We start from the raw sequence: 17139 nt of genomic DNA, 5'->3' as shown, positions 1-17139 counted from the left end.
CGATATCTTTCAAGCATCCAATCCCCCCTTCTCCTCCTTCTGGCAACATGGGCTCTTATCTTGAGGAGGCGTGTTATACCCTTTTATCTATTTGGCGAATCGCATTTAGCATCGGAGAACTTCCGCGCCCCAAGCAAATTCCCGACGGCGACGCTTTGATGCAAATCAGAAAAGGGTGCCAATTAAACGCACTCCTGCGCAAATAAGGCCCCGTTCAACGCTCAGATGACAGGGAAAGTCATTTAGGAGGCTCACCTGCGTTCTTCCTCACTTTGAAGGACTAGAAAGCATAGCGGGGGGACAAAGAACCGACGCTAAAGTGGAAAGTCACCGGCCGATAGAATGATGTGTGCCTGGCAAGCGTAAACATGAATAGAGAATGGGAATTCGCGTCCTGTCAGTCAGAATAACGATAGATACTGAAACGTCTAACAAAGAGCGCGGAATGAAGTTTGGAAAGTTGTGAAGGAGGACAGGAGTACTGTGCCGAGCGAAGCCTCGAGGGATCCATTGTCGTAAAGGGGCGAATGGCTAGTTGCTGCTTCAACTGTGACGTTTGCACTTGCCATGACATTCGTATGTTACAGGATTTTCTTGTATGGTACCAGGCCGCGCACAAGAGCAAGCAACCTACTTCATCTAAGTACTATAGCAGCGCTATTTAAGTACTTCATCTGTTCCGTTATCTTGTTCTTAATCTTCTCGCTCAAAACGGGTAACTGTGCAACTGAAAAGCTATCTGCATGAGCATCTTGTTAGAGCCTCCATGAGGACTTGCGGCCAAAGTTCGTTTCTTGTTGCTCGATGCCTCCACGATCCACGTATATCCTGCGTCGCTACGGCCTGTGGCTCGTGCCTGTCTGTGCCATTCGTCGTCTGCAACGATATGGGATTGAAGGTGCCCTGAAGTTGGTAGCTACGGGGCCAGAAATGTACGTATCTTGCGTAATGTATTTGAAATACAGTAATCTAAATACTTATATAACTAAATATAACACACCTGTGCCCTCCAGTGCGCGCCTGTCGCCTCTTCAGCGTTGCTGGAAATGTTTTTGACAGGAAGAGAGGGAGGCTCTCAGACGCGCATTTTGAAATGCAGTTGCGTTTGAGAGCAAATAAATGTTACACGTAGATCCTCAAAGGTTATCGTGGTGTATGTTCTTTATGCCGAGTACGAAAGTATCTTGTGAGTATCTTAATTACTTTTTGAAATATTTAGTATTTCACTCTAAATACTTTTATTCGTAACTAATTTGTACTGTATTTCAAATACATTTTCGCTTATGTACTCTGTATCTTATTTCAAATACTTTTTTGCGGTATTTTGTACATGTCTGGCTATGGCCACCAGCTCTCGTCGCCTTGTGGCTACGATGATGGCATTCCACGCCGAGACTCGGAGGTGAACCGGGTTCGAATCCGTGCGCCGGCCGTGCTATATGGGTGTTTTTGCTGGGTTTTCTTCGCGCGCTGTATAAGGCAAACGTCGGCGCACTTCCCCCGTGAAGTCGGCCCAGGACGCGCGATCCTCCCCTGCGATAGTCGTGACGTTGTCCGCCTCAGCTTGGTTGACTACGGCAAGCAGTCCATCACCAAAACGTAGAGCTCTGTTGTCGTGTATGTCTTTCGTGGGAGACGCTCACTGAAACAATGTGCGCTGCACCATAATAGCGTTGGTGTTCGCGGATGCCGATCATCGGACCAGGATGCTAATAGTGGAGATACTTACACGGACTTACACGATCTTTAAAATGAAATGAAGTAGCTTGCTTCGATTCAGGTGTTATCGCTATCGGCGACAGTTTTGCTTTGTCTAGTGTGCGTGGGCGAAGCAGTGATTGACTAGCAGAGCGCATTTTCTTGACGAAACGTTTCGAAGCGGCAAAATCCACACGAAATAAACAACCAGAATTGGCCGGGGCAGACCACAATTAGGAACGACACGGTCACGTAAGCCTCAAACGCCCAGAAATTAACGAATTCAAACAACTCGGGGAAAAGAGGTGCTGACGCCGGGAATCGAACCTGGGTCTTCTGATCTTCGGCATACCAGCTCCCGTGGCATAGTGGTTAGGGTGATCGCTTTCCGCGCCGAGACTGGGAGGTGACACGGTTTCGAATCCTGTCACCGGCTGTGCTGTCTGAGGTTTTCCCTGGGTTTTCCGAAGACTTTCCAGACGAATGTCGGCACAGTTCACCCTGAAGTCGGCCCAGGACGCATACTAACCCCCTGTCCCCCACTCCTTCCTGCTGTCCTCTCTCCCTCTGTCCACGTCTGTACGCCGCTCATAGCCACAGTTGCTTCGCGGCGCTAACACGGAATTTAAAAAAAAAAAATATCCAGCCTATTCTGATCTCTAGCATATCTGACCGGAGATCAAAAGGCAAAGGTTTGATTCCTGGCGTCAGCACCTCGTTTCCCTGAGTTGTTTGAATTCGTCAATTTCGAGCGTTTGAGGCTTACGTGTGTGTGCCCTCCCTAATTGTGTTCTGCCTCGGCCAATTCTCGTTCTTTACGTTGTTCGCAAATCGCCCTGCCTCGTGTGTGAATGTGAGAGTGAGTGAGAAAGATGTAAGATTGATTGATTGATTGATTATGTGTTTAATGGCACAAAGGCAACAAAGGCCATAGAGCGCCAAAACTATGCTGATGTAAGAGAGAATGGCAATAGCGTGGTTGATAGTCCGTCCCCGCCACCGGCTCCGGTATTATAATTGCAAAGCACGACACTGATTCTTCAATGGTCTGTTATGGATTGTACAGGCTTTGCGCATTAGTGTCGGTAATGCGGCTGACAATCGTACTGGAACGGTCGACGACTGGGACTTGAATAAACGCTAATTTTTAACTGAAAATAGCAGTATACAGCTGCGCTCCTCTGTTTTTTTGTTTTAATTTTAATTTTTTTGTTCTCTTCCTTTTCTATTCTTTTTTCTTCTTCTTTCTTTTTTTTTCTTTGTGCAGAATGCTAGGAGGTACACGCGATCAACCCTATCGGATATCCAGCTTCCGGGCACGTCTTCAGTTTTATCCGTAATACTGGGCATACCGAACACTTTTTCTTTGTTTCCTTGTTTGGTAGGTATGATTTCCTTATAACCGGGGCGCGACGGTTATCTAATCGTTGAAACAGAAAGAGGAAAGGTTAGCCATACTACGCTTGCTATTCCTAAAAAGAAAACGGAAACAAAAGCAGACACAGAAAACTATACAGAAATATAAACAAAGAGGGCTCCTTCACTAGTCGCTGTGCAGGCAGTCGCCAGCGAGGTGTCACAGAGTGCCTAAGAGACGAGCTTCTCGAAGGAATCGTAACCGGGGTCTGTGTGAAATGATCCTTCCACTTTTGCAGGAATCCTGCTGATGATCTGGCAAGCAAAGCCCTGTGCCGACGCGATACAGTGTTCAAAAGTATTGCACACCAAAGATCTGCACTGCCAGAGAGGAGCCTTCGCTTTCTCCCTAAGTCTCCCCAAAGTAGAAAACGCGTGCCTCTACATGAGAAGGTGCGAGGCGTACCTATTTCTATGATCTATGAACAGTCACCTACTCCATAGAAAAATCCCCGTTTGGCGTCGCGCACTGTCTATCGCGCTTTGCAAAGCGTAATTTTTTGTGAATGTTTTTCTTAAACAAGCAGCTTGCTCCGGATTCAAGTATGGCTTTGTGTACTGAATATTTGGACCACAATTCATTACGCAGTTCATTAAATACAAGCGATTAGAAATCGTTTCTCAGACCCTTTGATAATAACTGAGTGACCAGTAGCGCCACAGCGATTTCATTTAAGAATACTCGTGTGGGTCATCCCTCTCGAAAACGGTCGAAATTCTCTCGTGGAAGCTTTGTTGAACGTGGTTTCATCCCAAAAACTGTACGTAAACTGACAGACTGACTTCCGACTCTATGTTCGACCGTGCGACGTCGTACGCGACACTCATCTGAACAAAACTGAAGAAAACTGTACACATAGCATGACCCTCTGTCGCCCAAGCATAAGCGACTCTCACAGCCACATGAACCGAGAGGAAGCGACCCCTTCCGCGACACGGTCCTCCACTATAACTTGGAGCCGCTGCGGGAGAATCGATATTTCATAGCGTGATAAATTAAGCGTGCCCAGCGAGTCCTCCTCCTATCCTTCATGTACCGAAGATGCGCAAAAGGACGCCAGCAAACGGACACCCTCGAGGAAAAAGAAAAATCCGCCAAATCGTCTCTTGATGTCCGACAAAAGAGGAAACGGAAGTCAAAGCGAAAGGAAGGGAAAAGATTTGCTGCGTCCTCTGTCTTGTTCCAGACTTGGCTCGGTAATCAAGGAGTGATTATTAGATGGGAGGCCTGGCGCTCCTTGATGCCCGCACGAAGGAGGAGAGAGAGAGAGAGAGCGCGCTGACGCTCGCTGTGCCCCCTGGGCCTCGCGTATTTTGAAACGGTCGTCTTTACCGACTTTGACGGACGCGGTCATTAGGAGTAGGTAGCGCGTCGCAGAGCTGGATGCTTTCAGCGAGTTTGTACTGCGTTCCAAGTAGCGTAAGGTCGAGATTGCTTTCGGGAAGATGTCGGAAGGACAGATTGGATTTCGGTTTTATTTTATGGTACAGGAAAAGTGTGTCTGCATGTGTGTGTGAGAGAGAGTAGAAGTCTTTCAAAAGGCGTTTAGGTCGATAGAACCTTTTGGCATCTTTGTGCCGGAAAATAACCCGCGAGGGTCCCTGCATGGAGTGATCTTTTGTATCAGCTGGTTTCAACTTTGCTTGTCTCTTGACTGGAATGTACCGCTGGGAAACATGAGATACAAAAGACTAATGGGAACTTCGTAGCCTTTTGTCGTCAGCTGGAGATAGCGAAACTAACAAAATGCTTAGGCCGTTTTGCGTAGCTTAAAATGTCCTCGCATTTTCTCGAGCTCCCATCTATGTAAGTAGATCCCGACTATCAAACAACATCTTCGTCATCACCTACCCAGGTCGAATAGAGGCATCTAAAATAAAAGTAGACCTTCACACAATAACTATTCGAACAACACTGTAACGTTACTACGTCTATCTTCTCTCTGAGCAAATTACTCTTTTGAATGATGTCCTCGCAGCCTTACATGACGATACCTCTAATGCCAAATCCAAAACTGCCTCACTAATCAACGCAGTAGCTGCTGTTGCATGACGTGTTTCACCAGCACGCTAACCGCCGGCACTTATCGCAGCAACACAATCTGGACGACATTGATTGCTCGCGGTTGTGATTGCTTTCTACAGCTCGTAGGCAAGACAACCAGTGAGCAACAGAATGTGAAACAAAGCTCAACTACACAATACAGATGAGGGTCATGCCACACACGTCGCCCGGCATGAAACGGGTACTGCAAACGCGTGGTACCGGCTGGAGAACCATATCCATTTCAGAGTAGAGCACTCGCAAAATTCTGCACGTCGGGCCACTTAGGTTGCTATCTGGAATGAGCAAAATTACGCGCTTCCTGACAGATCTCATTATGAGCGACGGCTGTTCAACAGACGAGCGCTGACTGTCATTATCCCATTAATGCAGGAGCCGCGCGGAGTGGCTTTTACGCGTTGCGCCTATTTCGCTTTCCAGGCTTTGCTCGTCTTTTGTATGCAAGCAGTCATAAGCGGACCACCAGACGTCGACTCTGAAAGTGCAAGGGCCTCTAGCAAATGTGTGCGTGCAGTTGAAGTGCGTCGAAGGAGGTCCGCGGTTAAATTTCGTAAGCTATCCGAATCGCCGATTGTACGGTGTTTCGCGTGACCAGTTGAAGTTCAAACGTCAGAAGAAGTGAGTCGAAAAAATAAATGTGGGACAGTGTTGCTGCGAGGAAATTTATTCAACGTTACGAGCATACACACACGTACCTTATACGTTTTTTTTTTCTCTCTCTCTCTCTCTCTTTTCACTTTAATCCTACGAACACTACACGCTATACGCTGGCGTCTGCTTTCCGAGGACGTACCAAGGAGCCTGATTCAACTAACGCGACACCAAGAAAAGCAGACGCCAGCGTAGCGTAATTGGTTAGTGCACTCGACCGCCAATCGAGAGATGCGTGGTTCGCTGCCCGCTGGTCTCTGGCTTTTTCGACGGCTGCTATATTTCAGTAGACACTATTACAAAGATGCGCGCTCAACCAAGCGCGCGGCGCAAAGCGGCATGGGAACTTTGGGCGACACTACTTCGTCGTCTGCGTCGGTTACGGTTTACCCCGGCTGGCGCTGCTGCTGCGCACACCGGGAATGTTGTTGTTCTTCTTCTACCTCCGCCTGTGGCAGTGTCGTAATGCTCTAATGCACACTAGGTTAGGCCCTTACGTGCCAGGTGGTTACCTCTATAGGTAGCTCTCCTGCTTGATGACAATACACAGGTGGCTTATCTCAGGATTTACCTCAGTTGTTGACTCAGGAATAGAAATGGGCAAGATACGGGCCAATTGGTTAGGGAAAGTTTAGGAAGATGAGTACACCATCTTCTGTGGTTCATCTCATATATAGAGTCAACAATGCAGTACAGGGTCTATTGTTCACGTTCTTAGGCACCTTGAGGCTTGTGTTGTGTTCGTCTGTTGTGTGCTTCAGCCTCAGAACAGTTACTTTCGATCGTGTTTACAAGAAGGAAGTTTGCCCAGGTGAAGTAACGATTTTTTCTTGGAAGGGTACAAGTGTATAGGGTTGCCACCCGGCCGATTGTTGTTGCTCCTGCCGGCTGCCGGTTGAGAGGCAAAACCGGCAGCATTCTGCTAGTATTTTACCTAAGAAAGGGGGTTCCACGGCCCTCGACGGGCTCACGGAATTTGCCGAATGTTCATTCGGCAAATTCCGTGAGCCCGTCGAAGGAATTCGGAACGTGCCCATTCCGCTGTGGTAGCAGGTAGTGGTAGTACTTTCCATTGTTTCCAAATCTTGTTTTCGATCTATATTGTAACACCGTCGTCCCATTAGGCAGATAAACATTATGTGTAACACCACGGCAACACCAAGAATACTCCTGCTTCACTTCCCCCTCTCCTATTCTCTCTCTCACTCTCCTATGTATCACGCTCAATTTCCCTGGCCCATTTCTTTACTCTTCCTCCTCACCCTCGTGATCTCACTCAACCGGTCGGTAGTTTTCATAACCAGAGATGACAACCCTACAAGTATCTGATGCTTGTTTTCGCGTACATGCTTCGTTTTCTTCGGTTGCAAGAGTCTCTCAGCACTTTTTTCTATGTAGCTGCATTTCTGTCTGCTTACTTTCGCCGTAAGCTCTCTGTAAACGTGACTTCAAAACTGGTCAACTCGTTTATCACCCAGTGTAACCTATACATTTGTTTAGACTAACTGAGCAACTTGTACGAAATATGTAACAACATAGCCAAGGTTCTGGGTTTCTGGATTTACCCGAAAAATCCAAAAAAACGTAAGCCGGTAAAATTTGACGCAGTTCGGACGAACAAAATCTACATATGTGGGTTCCAGTAATCGTAATTAAGTAGTAAGTAATCCAGTATTGTACTAACTCTATATCGACTACAAATATCATGGAGCCGATATACAGTTTTACAGCCAGCGTAATGAGTCTTTATTTATCTTTTGCACGAACATGCAAGATACGTGTATGTTGATGAACCTGTCATGCAATGTTTCATCGTAATTTAAGTAGGCGTTTGGTTGAAGCAGTGTTATTCATTCATGCACGCTTACGAATGAGCTTCGCTGCAACTTGTACCGCACATGCGAGGAATATGACCCAAAAATAGAGTAGGGCGAGGCAGGGAATGGTATTTATAACGAGAAGGGTTTAAACAAAGGCGTTTTTCTTGAACTAGACCGGCTATGCTACACAAGGCCGCGTGAATGGACAATGCCGTCTTTGTCAGCCATTGTGCAGCTATCTTTTTGCGATTTTTTTTTAAGCTGAAGTTTATGCGGAAGGCGCTATTATATCACGCGTAGACACCCTTTTGTCTCTCTTTATTTTTAACCCTCATTGAAGCGAAATGCGCACAACGTTTGATTGCAATACAACACGTTGCATTGAGGAAGCGCTCGACTCTGTTGTTCCAATAGCTACGAAGGGATATGACGCAGAGTCAAAGCGCACAGAGGAACGTCTTCGCTCTTGCGTCCCAGTCTTGGGTGACGCAGATGTGTTTTAACGAGCCGGGCTTAAGCGCAACTGCGAAGAAAAAAAAATTCCATCGTTCCTATACAGACTGGGCTATATAGCGAAATATTTGCCCTCGCAGATGCATCCTTGCTATTTCAAAGAGCCCTTTTACCCTCCTTCCCCCCCCCCCCCCCGCCCCTTTTTTTTCAGCAAATACGCAGCGAAGTCCGCAATATGAAGTATGTTTTGAAGCAGTTTGAGAGCATTTTAATGTGGCAGGATGCCGCCAAAGGAAGATGGCTTTAACGGGGAAATACAGCGATTTTTGAATGAACAACAAGTACAAGGGAGGCAAATGCGTGTACGCTCTAAATGCAAACTGGAGTGCCGTGAATGGTCGCATTGAGAAACTGCCCATTGAACTGCATGTAATTAGACGGGTTAAAGAGCGGCCTCGTGAACTTGGGAGTCCCTGTTTGCGGTCACTGTACTGCGTGAGACTCCCTGATAAAACTTGGCCGCGACGTTTACCGAAACAATGGGTAATTCAAGCGAGAGAGTACATCCGCCTAACGCAAGGACGGTGGGCGACGAGAGCTTTCCTTTGGCTCTCTTTCTCTCTCTCTCCCCCATTGGAGAAATACGAAAGTTAAAGCGAGAAAAATAAGACGTTTGAGATAGAGAGGCTTCAAATGGACGTATAAAGCCGGAAGCGGAGAATAGGCTAGTTCGGAAAAACGTTGTAAGACACTCGTTCGTGTCCGCTCATTGTGCCGTGGTTTCAGCTCGGTTGTCTGCAGTGATCGGATAGGCACCGTAAGGCACAGCACACGGAGGAAACTACGCGCGTACTAAGCGTTTTGTCATTTATGCAGCGGTGGGGGCAACGCGTTACATGTAACTAGCTACTGTCACTAAATTGCTAGTCGTTCTTTCGTTCGTTACTTTTCGTTTCGGAGTTCATTCCTTTTTTTAGGTAACTTTACCGAAGTATCTTCGTAAGTTCCACGTTCCTTTTGTTCAGTTGTGGTGCATAAATAACGCGAGCTGTGTCCTCCCTCTCTAATGAGACGGCAGGTTGAACGTGCTAAGCGCGTCTGACTCCGCACCCTTGCTGTTGTACGGTGAACGCTACAAATTCTGTTTTGACCGTATGTATTGGGGGCCTCAGCTGGCGGCCATCATAGCGACAAATAGCGTATTTCTAATGGTTTAACGCACGGTGGAGTTAGATAAAATGCCACACTTGACGTAGTTCTACGAAGCATGCGCAGAGGGTGACAACTCGTTGGACTTCAAATTCCGACGACTGCTTTGCGCTCCGACCAAGAAATTTCATTAATAAGACACCAAACGTCAACCTAAGGAAACACATTCAGGTGCGGCTTCTTTCATCATATGGAGGACTGGTATGATTTTGACGTATCAGAACTATTCCAAAACGTTCTGGCACCACCCATTATGACATGAACATTAAAATAAATTATACAAAGGTCGAGAAGAAGAAAAAAAGTGCGTACTACGCAACAAGTAAATTGGAAAGCAACTCGTTACTCTTCGAAAGTACTAATAACGAGTGCCTTTTGTCGAGTACTTCCTCACCAATGCGTTTATGTTGATGAACACTTCACAGATTTCGCTCCTCTACCAAGGCGACATATGAGTGACAACGATTTTTCTTTTTCTTTTTTTTTATTACTTCCATGCTATCACCACGAGGCAACTATTACCATGAGCGGCGTACACACGCGTACAAATGGAGAGAGGACAGCAGGAAGGAGTGAGGGACAGCGTGTTTAGTATGCGTCCTGGGTCGACTTCAGGGGGAAATGTGCCGTCACTCGTCAGGAAAGTCTGCCGAAAAGCCCTGGTGACAGCGTTTCCTGAAACCCATCCAGGCAAGGGTTTCACGTTCAATGTGTGTGTGTTCTTGTCCAATAAGAACGGCATTTCGTAATCACTCACACGGGCAAGCAAAGCGCTATCTTCTAGTCCTTTGGAATTCTTTCATTCCTGCATCGCGAAAGCCATCAAGTGAACCGCTAAGCAGATTCTACGCAGCCGTGTCTATTTCTCGTATAGGACGTGAATATAATTTTTGTTATACGCCTGCAGTCGTCCACGACGTAACAGGACCATCGCGGTAATCAGAGGCCAAGAATAAGTCAGAGGATCAATATCGCCGCAAATGGTGTCGGAATATACCGACTCCATAGGAGTGATCACACGAAAGACTACGGTGTGCGGCTTCCTGCCGCAAATTAAGGGGAAATCTCCTCATTCATCGTCACTTCATGTATTTGCTGTTGTTGTTGCTGCAACGGGCCGCAACCTTTGACAATATATCGTTGGAGCTACGAAGGAGCTGAATCTGAACATGCAGAAGATGTGAATAGTCCCTCGTCTATGCATGTGGTTTTACACGTGAAGTTTCGCGTTGGAGTATTTTCGCTATCATCACCCAAATGCCTATGATTGATTGTACTCGATAATGAATTGCAAGACAATGAAGATAAGTATTTCATTAAAAATTGTATGGTGTTCGAGGGAAGCGAACCTGTCCTACGCGGCTAAGGAGTAATTTTAGTCCATCTTCGGGCGGACGCGTTGCCACAATCGGTAGTCCCTCCCATGACCAAATGCGAGGAAGTTTATGCACAGTTTAAGTACTGCTTGTAGCGCTGGTGGTAAACTCTGGAGCCTGGGGCAAATACGAGGATCAGTTATGATCTCGGAGATTATAAGCCGTAATGGTTCTCCAAATTACTAATTTCTTCTGAGAGTTCACGCATGTAACATGAACATAACTGAAGCGTATTTCCAGCTGATCCTTGGGTGTCACCTTGCTTAACCTACTAGTAAAATTGTGTGCGCTTAGTCTCCATGTATAGAAGCGGTTAGTATACGCAAGAGATCGACTTACACCAATCTTTGTTCAAGATCTATTCCCACCGATGCTTCGAGCTCCATATTTTCCATCGGTCACCTGTCACTGAAGTATTATGTCCCTCGTCGCTGGAGAATAAAACGAGCACGTGCAAAGGATCATAACGCAGCAGAACAAATCGGGAGATGAGTTCAATTTCTGCTCTTTTTTTTTTTCGTTACAAACAAACAAACATCATAACGTCCGTCGCTCTTGGAAGCAGAATAGCTATAGTCTCCCTTCCTGCGTAGAGAAAATAAGCCGAGTACATAGGAAACTATGTCCATGTGGTGTGCGCCGATCCCGTTTTGCGTGGTATCGTAGCGTGAGCTGTTCTAATAATTTTAGCAGGTAAAATAACAAGGAGCAACGGGGTCCTCTCTAAGGGTATCAACGTAAAACGGCATTTCCTTTATACCGCGTATTCCACATCCTAGAAACGATAGAGTGACAGACTTCTACTTTCCGCGCGCATAACATTAGAGGGCGTTTAGCAGATTGGAAGCATTCCACGACATGGTAAACAATGCTGTCAATTCAGTGTTCAACAGTGTGACGTCAGCCAGTTGAAAGCAAACACGCGATTGGCTTATCGTTTCGTAAATGGATAAAAACGCCAGTGCAGGGTGACACTTAGGAAGGACGACACAAATACAGCACTGTCACTGTTAGTCAGTGCTGACTAGGTGTTAGGCCCATTTCACACTACCGTTTTTCTTGTCCGTGCTTTCAACGGAGGCAAAACGGACCCATTCGTATACCTATGGGGCTCGATTGCCCTTAGCTTCTGTTTTTGAAGCAAACGGACTACAAGAACACACGTGTGAAAGAACCCTTAGGCCCATTTCACATTACCATTTTTCTCGTCCGTGTTTTTCACGGAGGCATATCGGACCCATTGGAGTTTACGGATCTCGATTGCCTCTCGGTTCTATTTTTGAAGCACGAGAACGGACAAGAGGAACGGTAGTGTGAAATGGGCCGTGCCCTGCACTAGGGTTTTTATCCATATTAAATCGAGGCAGCAGAGAGCCAAGTTTTTAACCCTTTTCAACTTTTTGGCTTATCGTGTTTTAGTAGCCGTTATCGTGAACATCTTTGCGGCCTATAAAACTCCCTATCGTGAACTGATGATATAAAATTATACTGGTACTAGAATATACTAATATGCATAATAAACTATAATAAATAATCAACTAAAACTCCAATGAAGGGATGAACCCAAGAAGAACAAAAAAAAAAAAAAAGTGAAGGAGACAATGATCTGTCTTTCGGGAACGATTCCCGTGAAAAATAATCAACGAGCGTCATCTGAATCTTTATCTTTGACCGGGACCGCTCTTCATCTCCCCCTCATCCGGATGCGGTTCCTAACCGAAAGCAAAAACCGCCCAACGGTTTTAGCGCGAGTCAGTTCTTCACCGCACCTTCCACGTCAGGGGAGGAAGCAACGACACAAAAACCTCTCCCGCCGACGTTAGAGCCAAGTGGATTCACGTAAAGTGCAAAAACCATGGGGGAAGCGCCAACTTTTAAAGTCGTCCGCGCAAAACGGAAAGAAAGAAAGAAAGAGCCACATATTTGACTGCCTCTGTTTTTCTTCCACTCTCTTCCGCGTCTCTGCTTACTGTCTGCTAGATTCATCTTCGTCGCTTATTTATTTATGTACCGTTTCTCCCCTAGAAAAATGTAAAATGTATGCCCGTCTAATGCCCGTTTTTTTCTTTCTTTTTTCTTTTTATTTTTGTCGGTTCCTTTGTTTCCCATTCTCCGCCAAGCTACGGTCCGAAAACGTTTTTACCAGTGCTATATCGGTGCGAGTGAATGTCCAGGTTTTTATGTCCGCTAGCGTCGTCTGAAAACTAAACGACGGTTTCCATTTGGGAGTTATGTGTCCATGTGAATGATATCACGAAATGATATTGGTGAGCTTTTTTCGTATTTCGTGGGTAATGCGTCCGTATTGATTCACTCCAACGACACAGCTTATTAAGCAATCGAATAAAACCAAAATAATCGATGAAACGAAGGAAAACGGACGTGTTTAAGTGTCACGCAAAAAGGCCGTCGTCGTTCTGGAAAGAGCTCGAGAAACTTGACTATTGAGTTTGATATTTCAATGTTCTAAAACTGTGTAGAGTGAAAGGGGAAAAAAACTGCTTGGGAGAGAAGTAACCCTTTTTCACATCTCCACGGAACACATTCCCAGCGGAAAGTCTGGCCGCAAACTGCAGCTGCACGTGCTTCCATCAACCCAGAGGGGAGAAATCTAGTGCCATCCCCGACTCACCTGATATAGCATCTGGCGTTAGTCCGACGAGGCACACGAAGCACCACACCACAATTCCAGAGGTGACGGACAACCCACAGTAAGCACGCGTGGTCACACATCGAGTCCTCGAAGGACGAAGACATTGACGATGTCCTGACGACGCCACCATAACTACCGTTGAAAGATGAAGTAGATGAAGACAGAGTATCAACAGAAACGTAAACGTGAGTCACGGTGCACTCTCAGGTGTTACGGGAAGCCACCTCCACTCGGTCGCCACCGATTCAGCAACGGGGCGCGAGGCATCCAGAGCGTAATAACACACGCACCACGACAACACCCGACTACAGGTCGGTCCGTCTGGATGATCAGTGAGGAGAAGACCGCGAGCTCCTGCCGAGCGCAGCGCACCACATGGTCCAAACGGGCGAAGCTATGTCGGCAGCCAATCAGAGTTCAGATCGCCCAGGCATCGCACCTCCACTCGGCACCGAGAGATGGCGGTGTACGTTGTGGCGGCAGATTTGGTTTCGCATGGCCGCCGTCACCGGCTGGAATGTCCGTTCCGGGCTAGTGACTTCGACGAACGTTGTTATAACAACGCTGAACGGAGTGAATTGTTCTAGAAAAGGCCAACCGACTGACGGGACAGACGGTCCAGGTGGGACAGTGTGGCGGGGCTGATACGAAAAGAGAGAGGAGGCAGGGATGCTGTGGAGCAGGGAGGGTGGAGAGAGCGCATTGCATGCTGGTCGAGCGCGAGCTGAGTCGGACGCTCGCTTCACAGGTGGAGGAGGACGCGGGCGTGTGTGCGGCTGCTACGGAGGAAGCATGGAACTACGACGATGCGGCGTGCTTCAGGCTTCGGCTCTGTTTTGCTTCGTTCTGATGGGTGAGTTGTGAAGTTTCTGACAGTTCGCATGGTTGACAACATCCTACCAAAGCTCGCACGTGATTCTGGCTGTACTGGAAGAACATTGATGTGCTCCCCACGCGGAGTGTGAGATGCGAGAGCAGGGTTTCGGAAGCGCGGGAGAAGCACGTGGCGGCATCGGATAACGCCACGCCTGCTGCTCAATCGCGTGTTGTTATGTGGCCGCCCGTTTCATTTCTCGCATACGGCGGAGCTTTTAGACTTTGCATGTCACCGGCTTGCTCGAATGTGCTTGTCGGCAATAGCATGAAGTACGTGGAACAATACATGGAATCTGACAAACTTACCTTTCGATGGGACCCGTTAAATGACATGTTGACAAATCCATGGGTCATTAGAATGCGCTGGTCATTGTCAACAATTTCAGGAGAACATGCTTAAATCCTTGAAGGTACTGTGCTACGTTTACCCACGTGATATAAAACCAGCTGACGTTTCACCTCGCAGCGGACATGTTTGGGTTGCAAATATTGCGTACATTACCCATTCAGAACGTTTTGGAACATCGACCAATCCTTTTTAATCTCAACTAACAGAATATTTTTTTGATATCTTCTGCGGATGCGTGGTGCGACATGGAAACATGCACAAAACCCGCCGTAGTAGTCAGCTTCATTCTCACCTTACTCCATTTTTTTACGCGCCTTATTTCAAAAAGTCGGACTCAACATCTGTCTCGTCGCTAAGTGAACGTTCTGCATGAATATGATATGTATCCAGCTACAACAGATGTATCCAGACACAGCTGTGTAGGAACACCAAACGCGTAGCGCAATAAAATGACACATCTCTTTATGCTCATCAGTCCCACGTGCAAAAGGGGTCAACCAAGTACAGAGCGAAACAAATTTTCTCTTTACTCATCTCTTGTCATTTTTTAAAGCGTAAAGAAGAAAAAAAATAAACACGTAAACGGCGCGCGGCCTGTTCTCCTTTCCTTTTCTGCTACCTGTAGGTGCAAAAAGTAAAAAGGTGGCTCATCTCATAGCGTCAACAATACAAAAGTAATATAACGTGTGAGAACGAGAAAAGCCAGTGTGCAAACGGACCTAGAACCCTTAGTATAATTTGGGCAGTTACTTGTTCAATTAAATAATTATGTTAATAAAATATTCTGAACAGAACCCTTAGTTCATGATTTCGAGCCGAGATCGCTGCTAAGGTTGTGCAACTTGGAAGTCTTCGTAGTCCCACGAGTGTTGATATTTAGTTCCTTTCGCGGTTAACTGCGTGCACGCGACATAAGTGGTCAACGATGGCCCCGTATGCTTCCAACGGGACCGGTGTGCTACCAGTGACACTTGCATTGCTTATGCTCTTTATGAACTACTATTGGTCAGTATATCACGTACCCATTCTCTTTCACAGTTTCACACGTACATCATGTCACATGGGCGCACACAATGTGGCCAGCATAAACTAAACAGGATGACAAGCATTGAGGCTTACGTCTCTAAACGTCGCTAAAGTCTCTGAATACTATACTTAAATTAAGTGCCTCACTGTTTGTGTTGTACTCTGAAGGTGTGACAGCACTCTGCCTCGCAACTTATTTTTCGCATTCCCCGTTTGAATATTAAGAGCTACGTGACCCGTCTTCTGCGAGACGTTTCCAGCCAGTTCGCAAGAGTACTTCATGGAAATAAATAACGATTCCTTTACATAAACGAACGGAAGGAAATAAAACCGCTATCCAGAGAGGTGGCGAAAACTGGGTCTTTCTTCTCCCACAGACGCGCCTATATTTTCTGCAGAAGAACTGCTTTAGAATAAACAATCTCGACAATTGCTTTTCTGGAACGCCATTAGGGCCGTAAATTTTCCCAGAGCGCTTGAAAGACGGCCTCGTAAATACGGTTCTCCTTCGGAGTGAAATCTCGGGTAAGAAGTGGAAGCGCGGCCCCCGTAATTTCACGTGGGAATCAGCACGGAACTGTCCATTCTTTTACGGGCTTCAAAAAAATTGTGCCTGCTGCGCGGACATCAGGAAAGAGATCGGCGGAGTTAACGTTTTAATTGGGCACTAAGCCCGTACGCTATCTCTTTCCGCGTATGGTAATATCTGAGCAGTTGTGCATGAGTGCAGAGAAACAAGCGAAATATGAGGGAAGTGGCAGAAACGCAAGGCCGAAGAAAAGAAAGCTTTATGATAGGCGAGCCTGAACGATGGGTCAAAAACACACAAACGCGACACAAACTTGCACGAGGTTTGTGCCGAGGAGTGAGATGGAGCGAAGCTTATCTTCTAGCACTAACATGACAGTATTAGTTCAAGATGTTAAGGCATCATACTGTTGGATGACCGACTGACATGCGCATCTAATGTAATTACCGCGTGCGAAATGCCTCGTAATCGCTATAGACATTAGCTATCGCCTGTTTCTAAGAATTGAGACCCGCTAAATATTTTATTTTTTAAAGATCTCTCGAAAAAATAGTTTGAGTGTTACAAAATAGGATAAAAAATAAAGTAATTGGCTATGGTATAACGCATTGCAGGTTTGTGGTCCACTATACGAAAAGCATAAGGAGAAGTGCTTACTGGACAGCCCTGTAAAACTTGGAAAGAACTCAGTAGAGAGGCTGTAGAGACTGTAGTGAGGGCGAGGCAGGAGAGTTACAGACAGTAGCGAGCAGCAGCAGCGAGTAGTAGTGCGACTAACGTTTCCATTTTCTTTATTTATTTATTTTTTTTTTTCTACAGTAGCGAGCACGTCATCTTTTATGCAATCGCCATTTGGTCTCCAAATATCACCTGCGACTGCGAAAGGACAGAATAAGGCATTCTCTTCTATTATTTGTTCGTTATTATTATTAATATTTTTTATTTCCAACAGTAGACCCTGCGTACACTCCTTCGTCCGCTGTATGCTTATCAAACCGCATAACATACGATCAGTCCA

At 46.4% G+C, this 17139-nt stretch overlaps 2 protein-coding genes across 5 annotated transcripts in view; one reads left to right on the top strand and one right to left on the bottom strand.

Annotated features, from left to right (window-relative positions):
- The window catches only part of LOC135385967 (hemicentin-2-like), a 223015-nt gene extending 209091 nt beyond the window's left edge, over positions 1-13924 (bottom strand). Inside the window, exon 1 of one of the 3 annotated variants that reach the window (XM_064615624.1) lies at positions 13321-13924. In XM_064615624.1, coding sequence (XP_064471694.1) covers positions 13321-13471 — 151 coding nt within the window. In that variant the 5' untranslated portion in view covers positions 13472-13924. The remainder of the gene's footprint in view (positions 1-13320) is intronic. The other 2 variants (XM_064615622.1, XM_064615623.1) reach the window with 2 other exon arrangements.
- Positions 13925-13976: 52 nt separating this feature from the next.
- The window catches only part of LOC135385968 (uncharacterized), a 261800-nt gene continuing 258637 nt past the window's right edge, over positions 13977-17139 (top strand). Inside the window, exon 1 of one of the 2 annotated variants that reach the window (XM_064615625.1) lies at positions 13977-14194. In XM_064615625.1, the coding sequence (XP_064471695.1) occupies positions 14011-14194 (184 nt within the window). In that variant the 5' untranslated portion in view covers positions 13977-14010. The remainder of the gene's footprint in view (positions 14195-17139) is intronic. The other variant, XM_064615626.1, reaches the window with a different exon arrangement.

Source organism: Ornithodoros turicata, chromosome 2 (genome assembly GCF_037126465.1).
Source record: "Ornithodoros turicata isolate Travis chromosome 2, ASM3712646v1, whole genome shotgun sequence".
Lineage (NCBI taxonomy): Eukaryota > Metazoa > Arthropoda > Arachnida > Ixodida > Argasidae > Ornithodoros > Ornithodoros turicata.
Note: the sequence above shows the minus strand (reverse complement) of the source record. Positions and strands in the feature narration are given on the sequence as shown.